We start from the raw sequence: 23664 nt of genomic DNA on the forward strand, positions 1-23664 counted from the left end.
CTACGGCGTCTCCAGACTCTGTCACGTCTGTCACATGTGCTCAGTTTGAACCTGCTTTCATCTGTGAAGAGCACAGGGCGCCAGTGGCGAATTTGCCAATCTTGGTGTTCTCTGGCAAATGCCAAACGTCCTGCACGGTGTTGGGCTGTAAGCACAACCCCCACCTGTGGACGTCGGGCCCTCATACCACCCTCATGGAGTCTGTTTCTGACCGTTTGAGCAGACACATGCACATTTGTGGCTTGCTGGAGGTCATTTTGCAGGGCGCTGGCAGTGCACCTCCTTGCACAAAGGCGGAGGTAGCGGTCCTGCTGCTGGGTTGTTGCCCTCCTACGGCCTCCTCCACGTCTCCTGATGTACTGGCCTGTCTCCTGGTAGCGCCTTCATGCTCTGGACACTACGCTGACAGACACAGCAAACCTTTTTGCCACAGCTCGCATTGATGTGCCATCCTGGATGAACTGCACTACCTGAGCCACTTGTGTGGGTTGTAGACTCCGTCTCATGCTACAACTAGAGTGAGAGCACCGCCAGCATTCAAAAGTGACCAAAACATCAGCCAGGAAGCATAGGAACTGAGAAGTGGTCTGTGATCACCACCTGCAGAATCACTCCTTTTTTGGGGGTGTCTTGCTAATTGCCTATAATTTCCACCTTTTGTCTATTCCATTTGCACAACAGCATGTGAAATTTATTGTCAATCAGTGTTGCTTCCTAAGTGGACAGTTTGATTTCACAGAAGTGTGATTGACTTGGAGTTACATTGTGTTGTTTAAGTGTTCCCTTTATTTTTTTGAGCAGTGTATATATACCTGTTCTGAAAGGCCCCAGAGTCTGCAACACCACTAATCAAGGGGCACCACCAAGCAAGTGGCACCATGAAGACCAAGGAGCTCTCCTAACAGGTCAGGGACTGAGTTGTGGAGAAGTACAGATCAGGGTTGGGTTATAAAAAATATCCGAAACTTTGAACATCCCACGGAGCACCATTAAATCCATTATTAAAAAATGGAAAGAATATGGCACCACAACAAACCTGCCAAGAGAGGGCCGCCCACCAAAACTCACAGACTAGGCAAGGAGGGCATTAATCAGAGAGGCAACAAAGAGACCAAAGATAACCCTGAAGTAGCTGCAAAGCTCCACAGCGGAGATTGGAGTATCTGTCCATAGGACCACTTTAAGCCGTACACTCCACAGAGCTGGGAATTACGGAAGATTTTCCAGAAAAAAGCCATTGCTTAAAGAACAAAATGTGCAAACACGTTTGGTGTTCGCCAAAAGGCATGTGGGAGACTCCCCAAACATATGGAAGAAGATACTCTGGTCAGATGAGACTAAAATTGAGCTTTTTGGCCATCAAGGAAAACGCTATGTCTGGCACAAACCCAACACCTCTCATCACCCCGAGAACACCATCCCCCACAGTGAAGCATGGTGGTGGATGTTTTTAATCGGCAGGGACTGGGAAACTGGTCAGAATTGAAGGAATGATGGATGGCGCTAAATACATGGAAATTAATGAGGGAAAACTTGTTTTCAGTCTTCCAGAGATTTGAGACTGGGATGGAGGTTCACCTTCCAGCAGGACAATGGCCCTAAGCATACTGCTAAAGCAACACTTGAGTGGTTCAAGGGGAGACTTTTAAATGTCTCGGAATGGCCTAATCGAAGCCCAGACCTCAATCCAATTGAGAATCTGTGGTATGACTTAAAGATTGCTATACACCTGCGGAACCTATCCAATTTGAAGGAGCTGGAGCAGTTTTGCCTTGAAGAACGGGCAGAAATCCCAGTGGCTAGATGTGCCAAGCTTATAGAGACATACCCCAAGAGACTTGCAGTTGTAATTGCTGCAAAAGGTGGCTCTACAAAGTATTGATTTGAGGGGGTGAATAGTTATGCACGCTCAAGTTTACAGATTTTTTGTCTTATTTGTTGTTTGTTTCACAATAAAACATGTTTTGTGTAAATCTGTGTATGCTTGCTGTGTATGCATGCTGTGTAAATCAAATGATACAAACCCCCCCAAAAAGCAATTTTAATTCCAGGTTTTAACAAAATATGAAAAATGACACGGTGGGTGAATACTTTCGCAAGCCACTGTATATCTTGATTAGATAAGTACTAAACTCCTGAGTCAATACATGTTAGTCACCTTTGGCAGTGATTACAGCTGTAAGTAATTCTGGGTAAGTCTCTTAATTAAGAGCTTTGTACACGTGGATTGTACAATTTTTGCCATTATTCTTCAAGCCCTGGTTGTTGATCATTGCTAGACAGCCATTTTCAAGTCTTGCCATAGATTTTCAAGCCAATTTACGTCAACTATAACTAGGCCACTTAGGAACATTCAATGTCGTCTTTGTAAGCAACTCCAGTGTATTTATGGTCTTGCGTTTTAGGTTATTGTCCTGTTGAAAGGTGAATTTGTCTCCCAGTGTCTTTTGGAATGCAGACTGAACCAGGTTGTCCTCTAGGATTTTGCATGTTCTTAGCTCTTTATCCTACAAAACTCCCTAGTCCTTGCCGATGACAAGCATACCCATAACATGATGCAACCACTACCATGCTTGAAAATATGAAGAGGGGTACTCAATTATGTCTTGTGTTGGATTTGCCCCAAACAAAATGCTTTGTATTCAGGACAAAAAGTTCAATTCTTTGACACATTTTTTCAGTATAACTTTAGTGCACTATTGCAAGATGATATTGGAACGTTCCAGTCCAAAGAAAATGGAGCATTTTCAAATCACACCAGTTCAGCTTTATTTTTGAAAGCCATTCCCTGCCAAATAATGGGGGGCCAGTTCCAGGCACCACATACAGCTGTAACTGCTGTGTTTGCCACCCATAACTCACTCTGACCTGCAACGCCCCCATTGGGCTCAATCTCTCTCCCGAGTAGGTCTTCAGCAACACATTTGTGTTCTTCAGCTTGATAGCCTTGAAGTGCTCATTGTAAACAGTAGTGGAAATGATAGACACTGCAGATCCTGTGTCCAGCTCCATTTTGAGGGGTTTGCCTTCGATATCTGGTGTCACCCATATTATGCTACTGCTGGGAGAAGTCACTGTGTTTAACTCCAATGTACCAATTAATCGTTCATCTGAATCACTGCCACTGTTCTCTGCTAGTGCATTCACAGACCTTTTAATTTTCTCAGTTTTCCTGTTGTGACTGAATTTTGCTCTGCATGCTCTTTGAATGTGCCCCCTTCTACTGCATTTGTGACAAATTTCGTCTGAAACGGCAGTCCTCTGCTCTGTAACCATCTCTGTCACACCTGTTGCATTTTTCGGCCACACGGTGGCGCTGTCGGATGCGTGAAAACTTGTGCAGGGATGTTTGTGATAGGTCATTATTTCTTTTACTTTGTTACTCAAATGCATCTTTCGTCGCGATTTCCATAGTCACAGCAATTTCAACAGCCTTTTCAAACGTGAGATCTGATTCTGTGAGCAAACGTTTTTGAATGTGTTCATGTTTCAGTCCACAAACAAATCTATCCCTTAATGTGTCATTTGGGTTCTCTCCTACTGGCAATGTTCAGTTTCTTCAACTCTGCTACATATGTACTAACACCCCCCCCCCCCTCTCTCGTGGAAACGAAAACGTTTCGCAATGAGGAGTGGTTTAGGTGATAGGTGATTTTGCAATATCTCCACAATCTCTGTGAATGTTTTATTTGAGGGCTTCAGAGGGGCAGTCAGATCTCTTAGCAAACTGTACGTTTTTGGGCCAATTAAACTCAACAACGCTGGTACTCTCTTGATATCAGCAATGTCGTTTGCAATGAAGTACTGTTCCAGTCGTTCAATGTAAGTTGCCCAGTTTTCTTGCGTCATCAAACACATCTATTTTCCCGATGCTAGCCATTCTCTTTCTCCCTCCGGCTCCACGGGTCTTTGATCTGCCGCCTCGTTCTCGTCAGCTCTCCCCTCGTCGTCACTGCTTTGCTAGCTGTTGTGCTACAGGGTCAAAATCTTCCTCTCTTCCTACGAGCTCCATATGCATTCGTGATGCACACTGCAGGTAATCATCTTCGTCGCCATTGTAGTGTCTTAGTTTGTATTACTTATTTATATAATAAGAAAGACTCTGAATACAAGAAATGGAATTGGAGCTTCACATTTACTGAAATGAATTGGTACCAGAATAACATAGAACAACACTGCGCATGACCAAGGGGGCTCCATTTTTAAAGGAGACATCAGTAATTAACAGAACATAACACCACATAGATATCAGTAAAAAATACTTTATTTCTGTGAACTTTCATTATCCTCCCTCCTCATGAGGGAGAGATTTTAGAACATATGCATCTTAAAGATGTGTTTTTGGTTACGGAATTTCAAGGCACAGGGCAATGTTTCTTAATCTTACACAAGGCAAATAGTTTCTCCAAAACTAAATATATGTTGATATTAGTTGGCAGGGGTCTTTACTTCAACGTTATTGGATTTTGATGTATTTCTAATACTTTAATATATTTTCTGGTAGATGTTTACCAATACCCTTTTTCTATCTGTTTGAACAGAAATCAAAGTCTTTTCTTATTCCTAATATTTTGGATCGACAAGTTCGCTTTCATTTGACACCAGATTTGACAGTCTCCTATAAACTTCACGTTGGTTTTCATGGGTCCTTTTACATTGAAATGGCCTCATGTTTGCATAAGGCCAGCATCGTAGACATTGGCAAAATATACCCCACCATAAGAAAAGACCTTTCACTTGTTTGGTATCGGCCCCTTCCAAGTGTCTCTAACTGGTTTTTCATGGGCGATTACTTCTAGAACAGGCTTTCTCAGAGTCCAGAAGATAATCACTTTGTTGATCCACCATGCGTAAGATGCAGTTTGTTCTCTAAGTATTTATCTGAAGTGCCTATTCATTGTGTGATTTTTCACAGGAAAAAGTAGACCGCATGATGATGACACTGTTTTGTACAATAACATCTAAAGTCTTGTCAGAATGTTATATTATATTTAAGCAACAAGGAACAAGGGGGTGGGGTATATGGCTAATATACCACGGCTAAGAGCTGTTCTTACGCACCACACAACAAGGCGTGTCTGGAAACTGCCCTTAGACATAGTATATTGGCCATATATCACAAACTTATATATATATATATATCATGGCCAGATATCACCAGCATAAAAGGAGACACTCTAGACCCAAACTGTTATAGACCTATATCCATCCTGCCTTGCCTTTCTAAAAAATATTTGAAAGCCAAGTTAACAAACAGATCACAGACCATTTCGAATCGCACCGTACATCTCCACTATGCAATCTGGTTCCCGAACTGGTCATGGGTGCACTTTAGCCACGCTCAAGGTCCTAAACGATATCAGAACCGCCATCAATAAAAAACAGTACTGTGCACCCGTCTTCATTGACCTGGCCAAGGCTTTCGACTCTGTCAATGACTGCATTCTTATCGGCAGACTCAATAGCCTTGGTTTCTCAAATGACTGCCTCGCCTGGTTCACCGACTAATTCTCAGATAGAGTTCAGTGTGTCAAATCAGAGGGCCAGCTGTCTGGACATCTGGCAGTCTCTATGGGGGTGCCACAAGGTTCAATTCTCGGGCCGACTCTTTTCTCAGTGTATATCAATGATGTCGCTCTTGCTGCTGGTGATTCTCTGATCCACCTCTATGCAGACGACACCATTCTGTATACATCTGGCCCTTCTTTGGACACTGTGTTAACAAACCTCCAAACAACCTTTAATGCCATACAACACTCCTTCCATGGGCTCCAACTGCTTTTAAATGCTAGTAAAACTAAATGCACGCTCGTCAACCAATTGCTACCAGCACCCACCCGCCCGACTAGCATCACTACTCTGGACGGTTCTGACTTAGAATATGTGGACAACTACAAATACCTAGGTGTCTGGTTAGACTGTAAACTCTCCTTCCAGACTCACATTAAGCATCTCCAATACAAAATTAAATCTAGAATTGGCTTCCTATTTCGCAACAAAGCATCCTTCACTCATGCTGCCAACATACCCTCGTAAAACTGAATATCCTACTGATCCTTGACTTCGGCGATGTCATTTACAAAATAGCTTCCAACACTCTACTCAGCAAACTGGATGTAGTCAGTGCCATCCGTTTTGTCACCAAAGCCCCATATACTACCCACCACTGCAACCTGTATGCTCTCGTTGGCTGGCCCTCGCTACATATTTGTCGCCAAACCCACTGGATCCAGGTCATCTATAAGTCTTTGCTAGGTAAAGCCCCGCCTTATCTCAGCTCACAGGTCACCATAGACCGATAGACAGTTACAAGAAACGGCTACATGGAGTTATTTCAGCCAAAGGGGGCATTACAAACTATTGTAGCTAGGGGTCTACTTGTTTTTTTCCGCACTATGGAATTGCATTTCTGTAGATTTGATGAATAAATTATTTCAAAGTATAATCTGATTTCAAAGTATAATACAGTTTCTTCTTCTTTTTGCTGAGTTTAGTCATATAGTCAGTTTAGTCAGTTGCGCAGCCAGACTTATTAGCCACTCATTTTGCCCCATCTCTTACAACCATACAGTGTTTTGGAAGTTTACATACACCTTAGTCAAATACATTTACACTCAGTTTTTCAATTCCTGACATTTAATCCTAGTAAAAATTCCCTGTCTTAGGTCAGTTAGGATCACCACTTCATTTTAAGAATGTGAAACGTCAGAATAATAGTAGAGAGAATTATTTATTTCAGCTTTCATTTCTTTCATCACAATCCCAGTGTGTCAGAAGTTTACATATATTCAATTAGTATTTGGTAGCATTGCCTTTAAATAGTTTAACTTGGGTCAAACGTTTCGGGTAGACTTCCACAAGCTTCCCACAATAAGTTGGGTGAATTTTGGTCCATTCCTCCTGTCAGAGGTGGTGTAACTGAGTCAGGTTTGTAGGCCTTCTTGCTTGCACATGCTTTTTCAGTTCTGCCCACAAATTTTCTATACGATTGAAGTCAGGGCTTTGTGATGGCCACTCCAATACCTTGACTTTGTTGTCCTTAAGCCATTTTGCCACAACTTTGGAAGTATGCTTGGGGTCATTGTCCATTTGGAAAACCCATTTATGACCAAGCTACAACTTCCTGACTGATGTCTTGAGATGTTGCTTCAATATCGCCACATAATTTTCCTGTCTTATGATGCTATCTATTTTGTGAAGTGCACCGGTCCCTCTTGCAGCAAAGCACCCCCACAACATGTTGCTGCCACCCCCGTGCTTCACGGTTGGGATGGTGTTCTTCAGCTTGCAAGCCTCCCCCTTTTTCCTCCAAAGATAACGATGGTCATTATGGCCAAACAGTTCTATTTTTGTGTCATCAGACCAGAGGACATTTCTCCCAAAAAGTATGATCTTTGTCCCCATGTGCAGTTGCAAACCGTAGTCTGGCTTTTTTTATGGCAGTTTTGGAGCAGTGGCTTCTTCCTTGCTGAGCAGCCTTTCAGGTTATGTCGATATAGGACTCGTTTTACTGTGGATATAGATACTTTTGTACCTGTTTCCTCCAGCATCTTCACGAGATTCTTTGCTGTTGTTCTGGGATTGATTTTCACTTTTCACACCAAAGTACGTGCATCTCTGGGAGACAGAACGCTTCTCCTTCCTGAGCGGTATGACGGCTACGTGGTCCCATTGTGTTTATACTTGAGTACTATTGTTTGTACAGATGAACGTGGTACCTTCAGGCATTTGGGAATTGCTCCCAGGGATGAACCAGACTTTTGGAGGTCTACAATATTTTTTCTGAGGTCTTGGCTGATTTCTTTTGATTTTCCCATGATGTCAAGCAATGAGGCATTGAGTTTGAAGGTAGGCCTTGAAATACATCCACAGGTATACCTCCAATTGACAAAAATTATGTCAATTAGCCTATCAGAAGCTTCTAAAGCCAATGGAAGCCAAGCCTTGGAATTTTCCAAGCTGTTTAAAGGCACAGTCAACTTAGTGTATGTAAACTTCTGACCCACTGGAATTGTGATACAGTGAATTATAAGTTAAATAATGTGTCTGTTAACAATTGTTGGAAAAATGACTTGTGTCATGCACAAAGTAGATGTCCTAACTGACTTGCCAAAACTATAGTTTGTAAACAAGAAATGTGTGGAGTGGTTGAATATCGAGTTTTAATGACTCCAACCTAAGTGTATGTAAACTTCCGACTTCAACTGTAGGCCATTTGTTATGGTGGGGCATCTTTTACCATTCGCTGGCTTGTTATGTGCCCCTTCCAAGTATTGCTAAACGTTTTTTCACAGGCAATTACTGCTAGAACAGGCTCTCTGAGTCCAGAAGATTTGTTGATCCACCATGCGCAAAACACGATTTATTTTCTAAGTATTTATCTGAAGTGCCTATTCATTGTGCGATTTTTTATTTTTCACTGGAAAAGTAGACCGCATGAAGATGACGCTGTTTGGTAAAATAACATATATTGTCTTTGCTCAATGTTACATTATATTTAAGCAATAAGGCCCGAGGGGTTGTGGTGTATATAACCAATATACCACGGCTATGGGCTGTTCTTATGCACGATGCAACGCAGCGTGTTAGGACACAGCCCTTACCCGTGGTGTATATGCCATATATCACAAACCCCTGAGGTGCCTTATGGCTATTACAAACTGTTTACCAATGTAATTAGAGCAGTAAAACGGTACACGGTCTGATCTACCACGGCTTTCAGCCAATCAGCATTCAGTGCTCGAACCACCCAGTTTATAATATGCATTATAGGAGTGCTGTGGTATTCTTACTCTTTGTCAACTGATCTATTTTAAGGGTAGGCTATGTCCAGTCGCTGTAGGCAAAGGGGTCATAAACTCTGGGTCCTCCAAATTTCCGGTGACCTCCACTAGCCAATCGGTGGCAGTGATCTGGCTTGCATGGCTAAGGGCTGAAATCCACTGGCCAGGGGCCAAACAGTTCCTGAACTCCATTACCCCATTACCCCACTCCATTACCTCAGCCACCGAGTGATTTCCATGTATTCACTTTAACTCAGAAAATGTTTGATATTGCTACATGTTGCGTTTTAGTATTTTTGTTCAGTGTATATTTTCCGGATTTTGACATTGCTAGTTCTGTTATTTCTTAATTTTTGGGGATTAGGTCTGTGTTGTTTTTTATATTACTGTACTGTTAGAGCTAGAAACACAAGCATTTCTCTGCACCTAACATCTGCAAATCTGTGTATGCGACCAATAAACTTTATTTTGATTTGAGTTAACACCTGGATCTTAATCATTTTAGCTGCACTCATTCATTTGGTTAATTTGTGCATTCGTGTGTATTCAAATGTAAGTCTGGCATTAATGTGGTTTTTGGGTTGAGTTTGTACTGTTGTGGCTAGCCTACCTCTTTACACAGTCCATTGTTAATATGAGGCTATGGTGGTGGTTGCTCTGGAGACCATTGTGCTATTGTTAGTGCATTTATAACGCCATTTCATCCTGCATACACTTAATTGTTGCTTGTTTTTTGGGCTACATATTCTTTCTGTTGAATTGATTGCACTCATTAGCTCTACTCCTCTTAATTCCAGAACCATGTCAATCCACATTTCCAATGATGTCCTTTGTGTGTTCTATCTCTGCAAGGTTGGGCTATTCTCCTAAAGCAGGGGTGTCAAATACATTTTGCCCCAGGGGCGGAATTCGGTCTTTAATGAGGTCAGGGGGGAATATGTGCACTGAAAATGTGTTATATTTCCTCGCAGTCATTTTTACGGTAGGAGTATTGGGCTCAACGAAACAATTGTGTTTACACTGCGCTGCTTGGAGGGGGGCAACTGTTGGGCTAGGATTGTGTGTTCCCTCTTGAGGTAGTGGTCAAGATGTGAGAAATTTGCAGAGACGTGAAAAATTTGTAGCTTTACATTACAGTAATACTGTACATCTATTCTCTGGATTTTTCCCATACCTCTCGAGAATCTCCATCTTTCGGCAATGTAAATTGCCGGGACTTTTTTTCTCTCAGTTTCCCCGGATTCCAACCGCAGCCTCTGGACACTTGCACCTTGATTTCGCAGCTAGCTAGCTGCATACCGTGTGACTATTGGCTTACGTCGACCCCGGAGCTAACTCAAATCATGCTGGAGCTAGCCAGCTGAGGAGTTCCATCACCATCCGGACCCGCTTCTTTGTTGCTGCTGCAGATACGGAACCCCACCGGGCCTTCACGACTGACTGCCGACGTTATCTGCCCGAGGGATTTATCCAACCGGCACCACCGTCCCGGCGTTACCTGAACGCTCATCTGAGGCCCGCTAATCGTTAGCTGTCTTATCGGCTGCTATCTGAACAAAACCCCACTACATGGAACCTACCGACGGAAACGCACGAGGTATCTACAAACAGACCTCCATCCTATGCTGCTACCGATAGCCATATACCCGGCCAGCTGTCTGGATCGCCACGACCCCAACCAACCTCTACTCACTGGACCCTTATTTATCACTCGATTAAGCTTGCCTCTCCTTAATGTAAATATGCCTTGTCCATTGCTGTTCTGGTTAGTGTTTATTGGCTTATTTCACTGTAGAGATTCTAGCCCTGCTCTCTATACCATATCCAACCCTGCAGTTCCACCACCCACATATGCGATGACATCACCTGGTTTCAATGATGTTTCTAGAGACAAGATCTCTCTCATCATCACTCAATACCTAGGTTTACCTCCACTGTATTCACATCCTACCATACCTTTGTCTGTACATTATTCCTTTAAACTATTTTATCGCCCCCAGAAACTTCCTTTTACTCTCTGCTCTGGTAGCTCTAGGCGACCAATTCTCATAGCTTTTAGCCGTACCATTATCCTACTTCTCCTCTGTTCCTCTGGTGATGTAGAGGTGAATCCAGGCCCTGCAGTACCTGGCTCCACTCCTATTCCCCAGGCGCTCTCTTTTGATGACTTCTGTAACCGTAATAGCCTTGGCTTCATGCATGTTAACATTAGGAGCCTCCTCCCTAAGTTTGTTTTGTTCACTGCTTTAGCACACTCTACCAACCCGGATGTTTTAGCCGTGTCTGAATCCTGGCTTAGAAAGACCACCAAAAATTCAGACATTTTTATCCCCAATTACAATATTTTCAGACAAGATAGAACGGCCAAAGGGGGCGGTGTTGCAATCTACTGCAAAGACTGCCTGCAGAGTTCTGTTATACTATCCAGGTCTGTTCCCAAACAATTTGAACTTCTACTTTTAAAAATCCACCTCTCTAAAAACAAGTCTCTCACCGTTGCCGCCTGCTATAGACCACCCTCTGCCCCCAGCTGTGCTCTGGACACTATATGTGAACTGATTGCCCCCCATCTATCTTCAGAGCTCGTGCTGCTAGGCGACCTAAATTTGAACATGCTCAACACCCCAGCCACCCTACAATCTAAGCTTGATGCCCTCAATCTCACACAAATTATTAATGAACCTACCAGGTACCACCCCAATTCCGTAAACACGGGTACCCTCATAGATATCATCCTAACAAACTTGCCCTCCAAATACACCTCTGCTGTTTTTAACCAAGATCTCAGCGATCACTGCCTCATTGCCTGCATCCGTAATGGGTCAGCGGTCAAACGACCTCCACTCATCACTGTCAAACGCTCCCTGAAACACTTCAGCGAGCAGGCCTTCCTAATTGACCTGGCCGGGGTATCCTGGAAGGATATTGATCTCATCCCGTCAGTAGAGGATGCCTGGTCATTTTTTAAAAATGCCTTCCTCACCATCTTGAATAAGCATGCCCCATTCAAGAAATTTAGAACCAGGAACAGATATAGCCCTTGGTTCTCTCCTGACCTGACTGCCCTTAACCAACAGAAAAACATCCTATGGCGTTCTGCATTAGCATCGAACAGCCCCCGTGATATGCAACTTTTCAGGGAAGCCAGAAACCAATATACACAGGCAGTTAGAACAGCCAAGGCTAGCTTTTTCAAGCAGAAATTTGCTTCCTGCAACACAAATTCAAAAAAGTTCTGGGACACCGTAAAGTCCATGGAGAATAAGAACACCTCCTCCCAGCTTCCAACCGCCCTGAAGATAGGAAACACTGTCACCACCGACAAATCCACTATAATTGAGAATTTCAATAAGCATTTTTCTACGGCTGGCCATGCTTTCCACCTGGCTACCCCTACCCGGGACAACAGCACTGCCCTCCCCTCTGCTACTCGCCCAAGCCTTCCCCATTTCTCTTTCTCCCAAATACAGTCAGCTGATGTTCTTAATGAGCTGCAAAATCTGGACCCTTACAAATCAGCCGGGCTAGATAATCTGGACCCTTTCTTTCTAAAACTATCTGCTGAAATTGTTGCCACCCCTATTACTAGCCTCTTCAACCTCTCTTTCGTGTCGTCTGAGATCCCCAAAGATTGGAAAGCAGCTGCGGTTATCCCCCTCTTCAAAGGGGGGGACACCCTTGACCCTAACTGCTACAGACCTATATCTATCCTACCCTGCCTTTCTAAGGTCTTCGAAAGCCAAGTCAACAAACAGATTACCGACCATTTCGAATCACACCACACCTTCTCCGCTATGCAATCTGGTTTCAGAGCTGGTCATGGGTGCACCTCAGCCACGCTCAAGGTCATAAACGATATCGTAACCGCCATCGATAGGAAACAATACTGTGCAGCCGTATTCATTGACCTGGCCAAGGCTTTTGACTCTGTCAATCACCACATCCTCATTGGCAGACTCGACAGCCTTGGTTTCTCTAATGATTGCCTCGCCTGGTTAACAAACTACTTCTCAGACAGAGTTCAGTGTGTCAAATCGGAGGGTCTGTTGTCCAGGCCTCTGGCAGTCTCTATGGGGGTGCCACAGGGTTCAATTCTTGGACCGACTCTCTTCTCTGTTTACATCAATGATGTCGCTCTTGCTGCTGGTGATTCTCTGATCCACCTCTACGCAGACGACACTATTCTGTATACTTCTGGCCCTTCTTTTGACACTTTGTTAACAACCCTCCAGGCGAGCTTCAATGCCATACAACTCTCCTTCCATGGCCTCCAACTGCTCTTAAATACAAGTAAAACCAAATGCATGCTCTTCAACCGATCGCTGCCTGCTCCTGCCCGCCTGTCCAACATCACTACTTTGGACGGCTCTGACTTAGAATATGTGGACAACTACAAATACCTAGGTGTCTGGTTAGACTGTAAACTCTCCTTCCAGACCCACATCAAACATCTCCAATCCAAAGTCAAATCTAGAATTGGCTTCCTATTCCGCAACAAAGCATCCTTTACTCATGCTGCCAAACATACCCTTGTAAAACTGACCATCCTACCAATCCTCGACTTCGGTGATGTCATTTACAAAATAGCCTCCAAAACCCTACTCAATAAATTGGATGCAGTCTATCACAGTGCCATCCGTTTTGTCACCAAAGCCCCATATACTACCCACCACTGCGACCTGTACACTCTCGTTGGCTGGCCCTCGCTTCATACTCGTCGCCAAACCCATTGGTTCCAGGTCATCTACAAGACCCTGCTAGGTAAAGTCCCCCCTTATCTCAGCTCGCTGGTCACCATAGCAGCACCTACCCGTAGCACGCGCTCCAGCAGGTATATCTCTCTAGTCACCCCCAAAACCAATTCTTCCTTTGGACGCCTCTCCTTCCAGTTCTCTGCTGCCAATGACTGGAACGAACTACAAAAATCTCTGAAACTGGAAACACCTATCTCCCTCACTAGCTTTAAGCACCAGCTGTCAGAGCAGCTCATAGATTACTGCACCTGTACATAACCCATCTACAATTTAGCCCAAACAACTACCTCTTTACCTACTGTATTTATTTATTAATTTATTTTGCTCCTTTGCACCCCATTATTTCTGTCTCTACTTTGCACTTTCTTCCAATGCAAACCAACCATTCCAGTGTTTTTTTTAGTTTTTATTTTACTTGCTGTGTTGTACTCACTTCGCCTCCATGGCCTTTTTATATTTTTATTTATTTATACATATATCTGTTTGCCTTCACCTCCCTTATCTCACCTCACTTGCTCACATTGTATATAGACTTATTTTTTTATCTTTTTCACTGTATTATTGACTATATGTTTGTTTTTACTCCATGTGTAACTATGTGTTGTTGTATGTGTCGAACTGCTTTGCTTTATCTTGGCCAGGTCGCAATTGTAAATGAGAACGTGTTCTCAATTTGCCTACCTGGTTAAATAAAGGTTAAAAAAAAAAAAAAAAAAAAAAAAAAAAAATGGGCCTTAGACATCAGAGTTGGGACATGTCCAAAGACTAGAGCAACGTTGAAGACCCCCTCCCGATAAGCCGGTCCCTAGCATGTGATAGACTTGTTGATTGTTTGACTATAATCAGTTAGCACAGGCAGCTGTTGAACATGTCAGAAAGAAAGGCTTCTCTTAAGCAAAGATTGGTTATAGCCTCAATTTTACATGCTGTCTCAATTAGTTTCACTTGAGCAACCCATGAAAGTGAGTTATGCCTCCCACTCACTGCCAAACCAACTTGTGTGTGTGTGTGTGTGTGTGGGGGGGGGGGGGGGGGGGGAATTAGAATATGGTGAAATTGATACACCTATAGGCAACATACAGTGCCTTCAGAAAGTTTTCCTATCCATTGAGTTTTTCCACATTTTGTTGTTACAAAGTGGATTCAAATTGATTTAACTGTCCTTTTTGTCAACAATCTACACAAAATACTCTGTGAAAGTGAAGGAATTTATAGATGTTTCATTAAATATAAAACACTATTACAGTTCCTTGCAGAAGTATTCATCCCCCTTGGCGTTTTTCCTATTTTGTGGCATTACAACCTGTAATATAAATATTTTCATTTGGATTTCATGTAATGGACATACACAAAATAGTCCAAATTGGTGAAGTGAAATGAAAAAAATTACTTGTTTAAAAGAAAAAATTAACGGAAAAGCGTTGCGTGCATATGTATTCACCCCCTTTGCTAGCCCCTAAATAAGATCTTGTGCTACCAATTACCTCCAGAAGTCACATAATTACTTAGATTGCACACAGGTGGACTTTACTTAAGTGTCACATGATCTCAATATATATATACCTGTTCTGAAAGGCCCCAGAGTCTGCAACACCACTAATCAAGGGGCACCACCAAGCAAGTGGCACCATGAAGACCAAGGAGCTCTCCTAACAGGTCAGGGACTAAGTTGTGGAGAAGTACAGATCAGGGTTGGGTTATAAAAAATATCCGAAACTTTGAACATCCCACAGAGCACCATTAAATCCATTATTAAAAAATGGAAAGAATATGGCACCACAACAAATCTGCCAAGAGAGGGCCGCCCACCAAAACTCACAGACTAGGCAAGGAGGGCATTAATCAGAGAGGCAACAAAGAGACCAAAGATAACCCTGAAGTAGCTGCAAAGCTCCACAGCGGAGATTGGAGTATCTGTCCATAGGACCACTTTAAGCCGTACACTCCACAGAGCTTGGAATTACGGAAGAGTGTCCAGAAAAAAGCCATTGCTTAAAGAACAAAATGTGCAAACATGTTTGGTGTTCGCCAAAAGGCATGTGGGAGACTCCCCAAACATATGGAAGAAGATACTCTGGTCAGATGAGACTAAAATTGAGCTTTTTGGCCATCAAGGAAAACGCTATGTCTGGCACAAACCCAACACCTCTCATCACCCCGAGAACACCATCCCCCACAGTGAAGCATGGTGGTGGATGTTTTTAATCGGCAGGGACTGGGAAACTGGTCAGAATTGAAGGAATGATGGATGGTGCTAAATACATGGAAATTATTGAGGGGAAACCTGTTTTCAGTCCTCCAGAGATTTGAGACTGGGATGGAGGTTCACCTTCCAGCAGGACAATGGCCCTAAGCATACTGCTAAAGCAACACTTGAGTGGTTCAAGGGGAGACTTTTAAATGTCTTGGAATGGCCTAATCGAAGCCCAGACCTCAATCCAATTGAGAATCTGTGGAATGACTTAAAGATTGCTATACACCTGCGGAACCTATCCAACTTGAAGGAGCTGGAGCAGTTTTGCCTTGAAGAACGGGCAAAAATCCCAGTGGCTAGATGTGCCAAGCTTATAGAGACATACCCCAAGAGACTTGCAGTTGTAATTGCTGCAAAAGGTGGCTCTACAAAGTATTGACTTTGAGGGGGTGAATAGTTATGCACGCTCAAGTTTACCGATTTTTTTTGTCTTATTTGTTGTTTGTTTCACAATAAAACATGTTTTGCATCTTCAAAGAGGCATGATGTGTAAATCAAATGATACAAACCCCCCAAAAAATCTATTTTAATTCCAGGTTGTAAAACAATATGAAAAATGACAAGGGGGGTGAATACTTTCGCAAGCCGCTGTGTATCTTGATTAGATAAGTATTCAACTCTTGAGTCAATACAGGCCAGCATCGTAGACATTGGTAAAATATACCCCACCATAAGAAAAGACCTTTCACTTGTTTGGTATCGGCCCCTTCCAAGTGTCTCTAACTGGTTTTTCATGGGCGATTACTTCTAGAACAGGCTTTCTCAGAGTCCAGAAGATAATCACTTTGTTGATCCACCATGCGTAAGATGCAGTTTGTTCTCTAAGTATTTATCTGAATGCCTATTCATTGTGTGATTTTTCACAGGAAAAAGTAGACCGCATGAGGATGACACTGTTTTGTACAATAACATCTATAGTCTTGTCAGAATGTTATATTATATTTAAGAACAAGGAACAAGGGGGGGGGGATATATGGCTAATATACCACGGCTAAGAGCTGTTCTTACGCACCACACAACAAGGCGTGTCTGGAAACTGCCCTTAGACATAGTATATTGGCCATATATCACAAACTTATATATACACTGCTCAAAAAAATAAAGGGAACACTTAAACAACACAATGTAACTCCAAGTCAATCACACTTCTGTGAAATCAAACTGTCCACTTAGGAAGCAACACTGATTGACAATAAATTTCACATGCTGTTGTGCAAATGGAATAGACAAAAGGTGGAAATTATAGGCAATTAGCAAGACACCCCCCAAAACAGGAGTGATTCTGCAGGTGGTGACCACAGACCACTTCTCGTTCCTATGCTCCCTGGCTGATGTTTTGGTCACTTTTGAATGCTGGCGGTGCTCTCACTCTAGTGGTAGCATGAGACGGAGTCTACAACCCACGCAAGTGGCTCAGGTAGTGCAGTTCATCCAGGATGGCACATCAATGCGAACTGTGGCAAAAAGATTTGCTGTGTCTGTCAGCGTAGTGTCCAGAGCATGCAGGTGCTACCAGGAGACAGGCCAGTACATCAGGAGATGTGGAGGAGGCCGTAGGAGGGAAACAACCCAGCAGCAGGACCGCTACCTCCACCTTAGTGCAAGGAGGTGCACTGCCAGCGCCCTGCAAAATGACCTCCAGCAGGCCACACATCAATGATGTCGCCCTCTGATCGACCTCTACGCAGACGACACCATTCTGTATACATCTGGCCCTTCTTTGGACACTGTGTTAACAAACCTCCAAACAACCTTTAATGCCATACAACACTCCTTCCATGGGCTCCAACTGCTTTTAAATGCTAGTAAAACTAAATGCACGCTCGTCAACCAATTGCTACCAGCACCCACCCGCCCGACTAGCATCACTACTCTGGACGGTTCTGACTTAGAATATGTGGACAACTACAAATACCTAGGTGTCTGGTTAGACTGTAAACTCTCCTTCCAGACTCACATTAAGCATCTCCAATACAAAATTAAATCTAGAATCGGCTTCCTATTTCGCAACAAAGCATCCTTCACTCATGCTGCCAACATACCCTCGTAAAACTGATTATCCTACTGATCCTTGACTTTGGCGATGTCATTTACAAAATAGCCTTCAACACTCCAACAAGCCCCATATACTACCCACCACTGCAACCTGTATGCTCTCGTTGGCTGGCCCTCGCTACATATTTGTCGCCAAACCCACTGGATCCAGGTCTTTTGTGCTCTTTTGCACATCATCATCTGCACATCAATCACTCCAGTGTTAATGCTAAATTGTAATTATTTCGCCTCTGTGGCCTATTTATTGCCTTACCTCCCTAATCTTCTACATTTGCACACATTGTAGATAGATTTTCATATTGTGTAATTGGCTGTACGTTTTGTTTATGTACGTTTTGTTTATGTGTAACTCTGTGTTGTTTTTGTTACACTGCTTTGCTTCATCTTGGCCAGGTCGCAGTTGTAAATGAGAACTTGTTCTCAACTGGCCTACCTGGTTAAATAAAGGTGAAATAAAAATAAATAAATAAAAAAGGGGTCAAAAAGGTCTCATAAACTCTGGCTCGTGGACATTTGTGGTGACCTCCACTGGCCAAATCAGAGGCAGTGATCTGGCCTAGATGGCCAGAGGCCAGACTTCAGTGGGCCAAACCATGGATCCCGAACTCCACTCCCCCGGACCTCAGCTACCCAAACCACGGCCTGTTCACCCCAGAAGGTGGAGACCGTACAGGTGCATCAAAGTTGGGACCGAGAGATAAACTGCTTCTATCTCCAGGCCATCAGACTGTTAAACAGCTACCACTAGCCGGCCTCCGCCTTGTACCCTGCCCTGAACCTCAGTCACTGTTATTAGCCAGCTACCACCCGGTACTCTACCCGGCACCTTAGAGATTGTTGCCCTATGTACAGTCATTGAACACTGGTCACTTTATTAATGTTTCCATACTGTTTTACCCACTTTATATGTAGTCATGGCTCATCCTATTTGACTACTGCTGTGCACCTTTTCTATTCATATACTGTCTATACAGAACTTAATTATAATATTTTATATATATATAAATATAAATCTGGACTCTGACATTGCTCGTTCTGATATTTCAGATTTTTTGGGGATTATGTGTATATTGTTTTTTATTGCTAGGTATTACTGCACTGTTGGAGCTAGAAACACAAGTATGTTTGTTTGTTTGTTTGTTTGCCACCCCTGCCCTAAAGCATAGAGAACATCCCAACAGTCTGCACAAAAAACTTCTTTGTTTTCTTTCAGGAATAAATAGCCTACACCCCTGGTTGAGAATGGACGCTGTTGCTGACAATTTTGCAATGATGGGAAGCATTATTGGATAACTTCTAAACATCGTTGGCATGGATACCACTGTTCTCACTTCCTTCCCCTTTGGAAGAATCATTGTCTCATCCATTTGTGCGATCTTTCTCCTGGCCCTCATGCTCTTGTCGTACCGCGGCAGGACCCAAGAGGTGATAGGAGCGGGCCGTGCGGTACTGATAACGGGCTGTGACAGCGGATTCGGTCATCATCTGGCCCGCAGGCTGGATGCTCAGGGGTTTGTGGTCTTTGCCGGTTGTCTGTTTCCCAACGGAGATGGTGCCCAAACTCTGCACAGAGAGAGCTCCAGCAACATGAACATTCTCAAGCTAGACGTCACTAAAGATGAAGATGTGACACAGGCAAGGACTGTGGTCCAATCTAACCTGCCAGAGAAAGGTGAGCTTTGTTACAAGTAGGTTACTTAACATAACAATTACGGACTGTTAACGCAAAAATGGATCCAATTTCCTTCTCAAAATAAACTCTTAAGACTAAGCAGGGGTAGGCAACTATATTCAGCCATGGGCCAATTTCTGTCGGAGCGGATAGTCAGGGGCGGAACATAGCCCAATTGTACACTGCAAATTGAGCACAACTAAACCCAATAAGATTTTTTTTTAAATAATCATGTCATACATGATCACGTCTCTTTTTTTTGTGGGAATACTTTGGAACAGATTTCATAAATGTAACACATTTTGGCTCAATTCCTGGTGATTTTAGCCTCTTTTTTTTTTTTTACTTAAAATAAATTCATTGGGGGCTGTTTTTGGCTTGTGGGACACCTGTTGCTGACCCATGATTAAGACTATTCTGAGGTTGATGTTCCTGCTCTTCACAAGTCCTTTTTCCCCCCAGGGCTTTATAAATGATGCATTGACTGTTGTTAACACTAAGAGTGAACCTTTTCCTTCTCAAAAGTACCTGTTGTCAACTACAACATAAAATGTGTAACCTGGGCTCAGGGCAATTTGTAGGATTTTGTGCATACCTCCATTTAGCATGCTATATTACATTTCTTTAGGTAACATTATGACTTGAATAGCGGTCGTACAATATCATACGAATTAGAGGACGTATAGTGTCACTCAAATTCGCGACCTTTTGATTGCAGGAATTAGGGTTAGGGTAGAGCTGGGTGACATGGACAAAAATCCATATCCCGATATGTTGACCTATTTTATGATAATGCTGATAAATCAGCGATAAATTATTTTTGTGGGAGGTGCTAGAGCCTGACGATAATATGGACAAATAATAGTGTGACAAATGTAACTATTTTGATGGACAGTTACTTTGCAGGGCTCTAGAATATTTTTTTCCAGTGCCAAGTAAGACAACGGAGATGGTAGCCTATATATGATTCAAAGAGTAGCTATTTCATCAAACCTATCCAGGGAATGCATGATTGAAATTGTGATGTGAAACCTGTCAAAAATTATCCAGAATTATCAGATTTTTTGGGGCTCTTCAGAGAATTTGCAGACACCTATAGGCAATATTATTTCACCTCCTGAGGTAGTGGGAAATCAAAACACTTACCTAGTTTGCTGACTCTAAATATGATTCTGTTGCTATATAGAAATGTAGGCTAATTTATTAAGATGAATCAATCAGTAATTATAGGCTAATCGCCTTCAAAAACTTTCCAGCACAAGGCCTAGGCTCCTTGATGAAGGCCTAGTCACTGCGAATCGCGCGCTCGGCTCTGCTCCGCTGGCGTATCAAAACCATATTACAGTTTGCTCCAGATATGTTTAAGATGTGCTATGCATAAATTACTCCGCCATTTCCTGGTTGCTAAAATAGAGTAGTTCTAAACCACTGCGAAATACCTTTTCCATAACCAAAAATATTGTACTTCCAGCTTTTTTAAGCTGGTGTGGAAAACTGAAAGTAAAAGATGCAAAAACATAGAAAGCATAGAAATAGAAATAACGCACACAGAGCATATCTACCGCTTCTTAGACTTGCTTTCAATAAGAATGACAGCTCTATTTGGATTTGGTCAGGTTTAAAGTAACTGGACCATTAGTATATATTTTATTTAACTAGGCTTGTCAGTTAATTAAGAACAAATTCTTATTTAAAATGACGGCCTAGTGGTTTAACTGCCTTGTTCAAGGGCAGAACGACAGATTTTTACCATGGCAGCTCGGGGATTCCATCTAGGAAACCTTTCGGTGACTGGCACAACGCTCTAACCACTAGGCTACCTGCCACCTCAAAAACTATATATACAGTTTCAATCATCTTGGAGGTTCTCATAAATATGTATAGTATGCTTCATATGGCTCTGACGCCAGGCTGAAATGTGAGACACTTATGACAAAACTGATTTAACAGGTTTTACACACATTGTTAATGTAAGTTGATTTGTTTTGTTTGAAGGGCTTTGGGCAGTTGTGAACAATGCTGGCATCTCAGACTGGTCAGAGACAGAGTGGAACACCATTGATGATTATCGCAATATAGCTGAGGTCAACTTATTTGGCAGTATCAGGACCTCCCTAGCTTTCCTCCCATTGGTCCGTGCCTCAAAAGGTAAGTTTAATTATTTTACCATCATCATTTCATAATGGTGATCACAGTTCTTGATTTATCACATTCAATGTTCATATTACTCCACAGTGTTCTAAAATGTGTAATGTTCATTGATTTCCGTAGGACGGATGGTGTACGTCTCAAGCATCTTTGCCTTCTTCAACTGTCTGACCATGGGAGCCTACAGTATGTCCAAGAGAGGACTGGAGGCGTTTGCAGACTGCCTACGGGTAGAGATGGCCGGTTTTGGAGTAAAGGTAAAGACAACTCTTGGTAATCATAATAATTACTGTGTGTGTGTGTGTCTTTTTAATACACTGTATATTTTTTTACATTGATTGTAACCAACACATTCCCCTTAAAACGTCAATCTGTGATTGCTATGTCCATTTATGGACATTTAAGTTAATGATATACAGTATACCCATTTATTCTTGAAGAATATAACGTATAAATGCATCATGATCGTAGTTCAACTGTGGTACCCCATCAGAACCCAAAATATAAGCTTGTTTTACTTCTTTGTTGGTAAACAATATAATTGTAAACAAACACTATAGCTTCAAACCATGGTTAAATCTATAACTTTGATATCATGGATGGCCAATCCTTGCATCCATAGCTCTGTTTATGAATTTGAGAAAGGTTACATTTCTCCAGCCCCATCCCTCAGGTCTTCACCAAAACACTGGCGGTGTGACTGCTTATTGTTTGAACTTCAGAGTGCCCCTTTAACATTGTGGTGATGATCTCAGGTGAGCATCATCCAGCCAGGTAACTTTGGTCCTGCTACCAGCATCCTGAAGAGGAGAACAGGGACAGAAATCTGGGAGAAACTGGACGAGGAGCGTCAACAGATGTTCAACAGACAGTATGTGGACCTGGCTAATAACTACCACATGTCTACATGTATGACTGGCAACCAGGACAGCAGCCTGGTCATAGACGCTATGGTGGACGCCCTCACAGCGGACAGACCTAAACGCAGATATCTGTTGGTCTCTAAGCTGGATATGTTGTTCTTCTATGCCTTTCCCTATCTGCCGACACGCGTCACTGATGCAGTTTTCTACCTCAGTCCCATGTACAACAAAAGAAAAGCAATGCTTTATTCCAAATAGAGAATATCTGTATTATGCTGGAGTGACAGTAGAAAAAGTGTATGGCTTTGTGTTATGTTGTAATGTGCAATATTTTTACATCGCGCTTCTCACTTATTCTGTGTTGCAAACTTGCATGTGTCCCAAATTCTCTGGGAAGTGTATGCATTCCTTCCCACCAACAATACATTGGGGAAGAATAGAAGATTTCCGGGACGTAACTAAGAGGATTCCATGGCATGTTACTGTGTCTTGCAGCTGCTTGCTTCACTCACAACCACAAAATGACATATTTACCCGATTTGTTTGATATTAATAGTTAGCAATTGATACTTAACAAATAGGAGGATATTTCTGTGCTGCTAGTGTCTGTGTTTTTATGGTCTCCACTCTAGTTCCCTGCAGCTAATCTGGGTGTATGGTCACCAGAGATGGCTTGAGCTGACAATTTAGTTAGACTGCATTACATAGACGAGATGTGGTGGGTGTAACCGAGATGGAGGAGTTTAGAACAATTCCTCATTGTCTCTAAATCATCCTTGCATCTGGGAAACTAAGCCAGGGTGGGGTAAAGGCAACACCCATGTGCAGATAACGACAGGATGAACCCAGAGTGGTTTGATGCTCCTTGGTCTGCATGAGGGGGGTTGAACCAACCATGACTGAGCATTGTTAGTGTCAGCTATATATAGTACTCTGCATTTGTGTAAAGGTTAGGTTATTCGGTCCAACACTCAAGGGTGGAGGGTCGACCAGCCTAATTATTGCAATAATTAATCGATATTTAATAAAGATGATTGTTTGAAGAAATGACCAAATCTCTCTCAGTACTGAATTTCCACGACAGTATACAGAACTACATGACCAAAAGTATGGGGACACCTGCTCCTCAAACATC

General features: G+C 42.7%; 1 protein-coding gene across 3 annotated transcripts; it reads left to right on the forward strand.

Annotated features, from left to right (window-relative positions):
• Window positions 1-3609: 3609 nt before the first annotated feature.
• Window positions 3610-23584, forward strand: zgc:113142 (uncharacterized protein LOC503524 homolog). Of its 3 annotated transcripts, none has more exons than XM_055862829.1 (5): window positions 3610-4036; window positions 19262-19518; window positions 21514-21666; window positions 21790-21923; window positions 22422-23584. In XM_055862829.1, exons 1-5 carry the CDS (start codon window positions 3870-3872, stop codon window positions 22785-22787), a joined length of 1077 nt encoding a protein of 358 aa, XP_055718804.1. In that variant the 5' UTR covers window positions 3610-3869; the 3' UTR covers window positions 22788-23584. The 3 variants fall into 3 exon arrangements, with proteins under 3 accessions (XP_055718804.1, XP_055718805.1, XP_055718806.1); XM_055862830.1 differs by having other exon boundaries at window positions 3610-3822; window positions 19060-19518; XM_055862831.1 differs by having other exon boundaries at window positions 3947-4036; window positions 19060-19518.
• Window positions 23585-23664: the final 80 nt, after the last annotated feature.

This window comes from Salvelinus fontinalis, chromosome 15 (assembly GCF_029448725.1).
Source record: "Salvelinus fontinalis isolate EN_2023a chromosome 15, ASM2944872v1, whole genome shotgun sequence".
Classification (NCBI taxonomy): Eukaryota; Metazoa; Chordata; class Actinopteri; order Salmoniformes; family Salmonidae; genus Salvelinus; species Salvelinus fontinalis.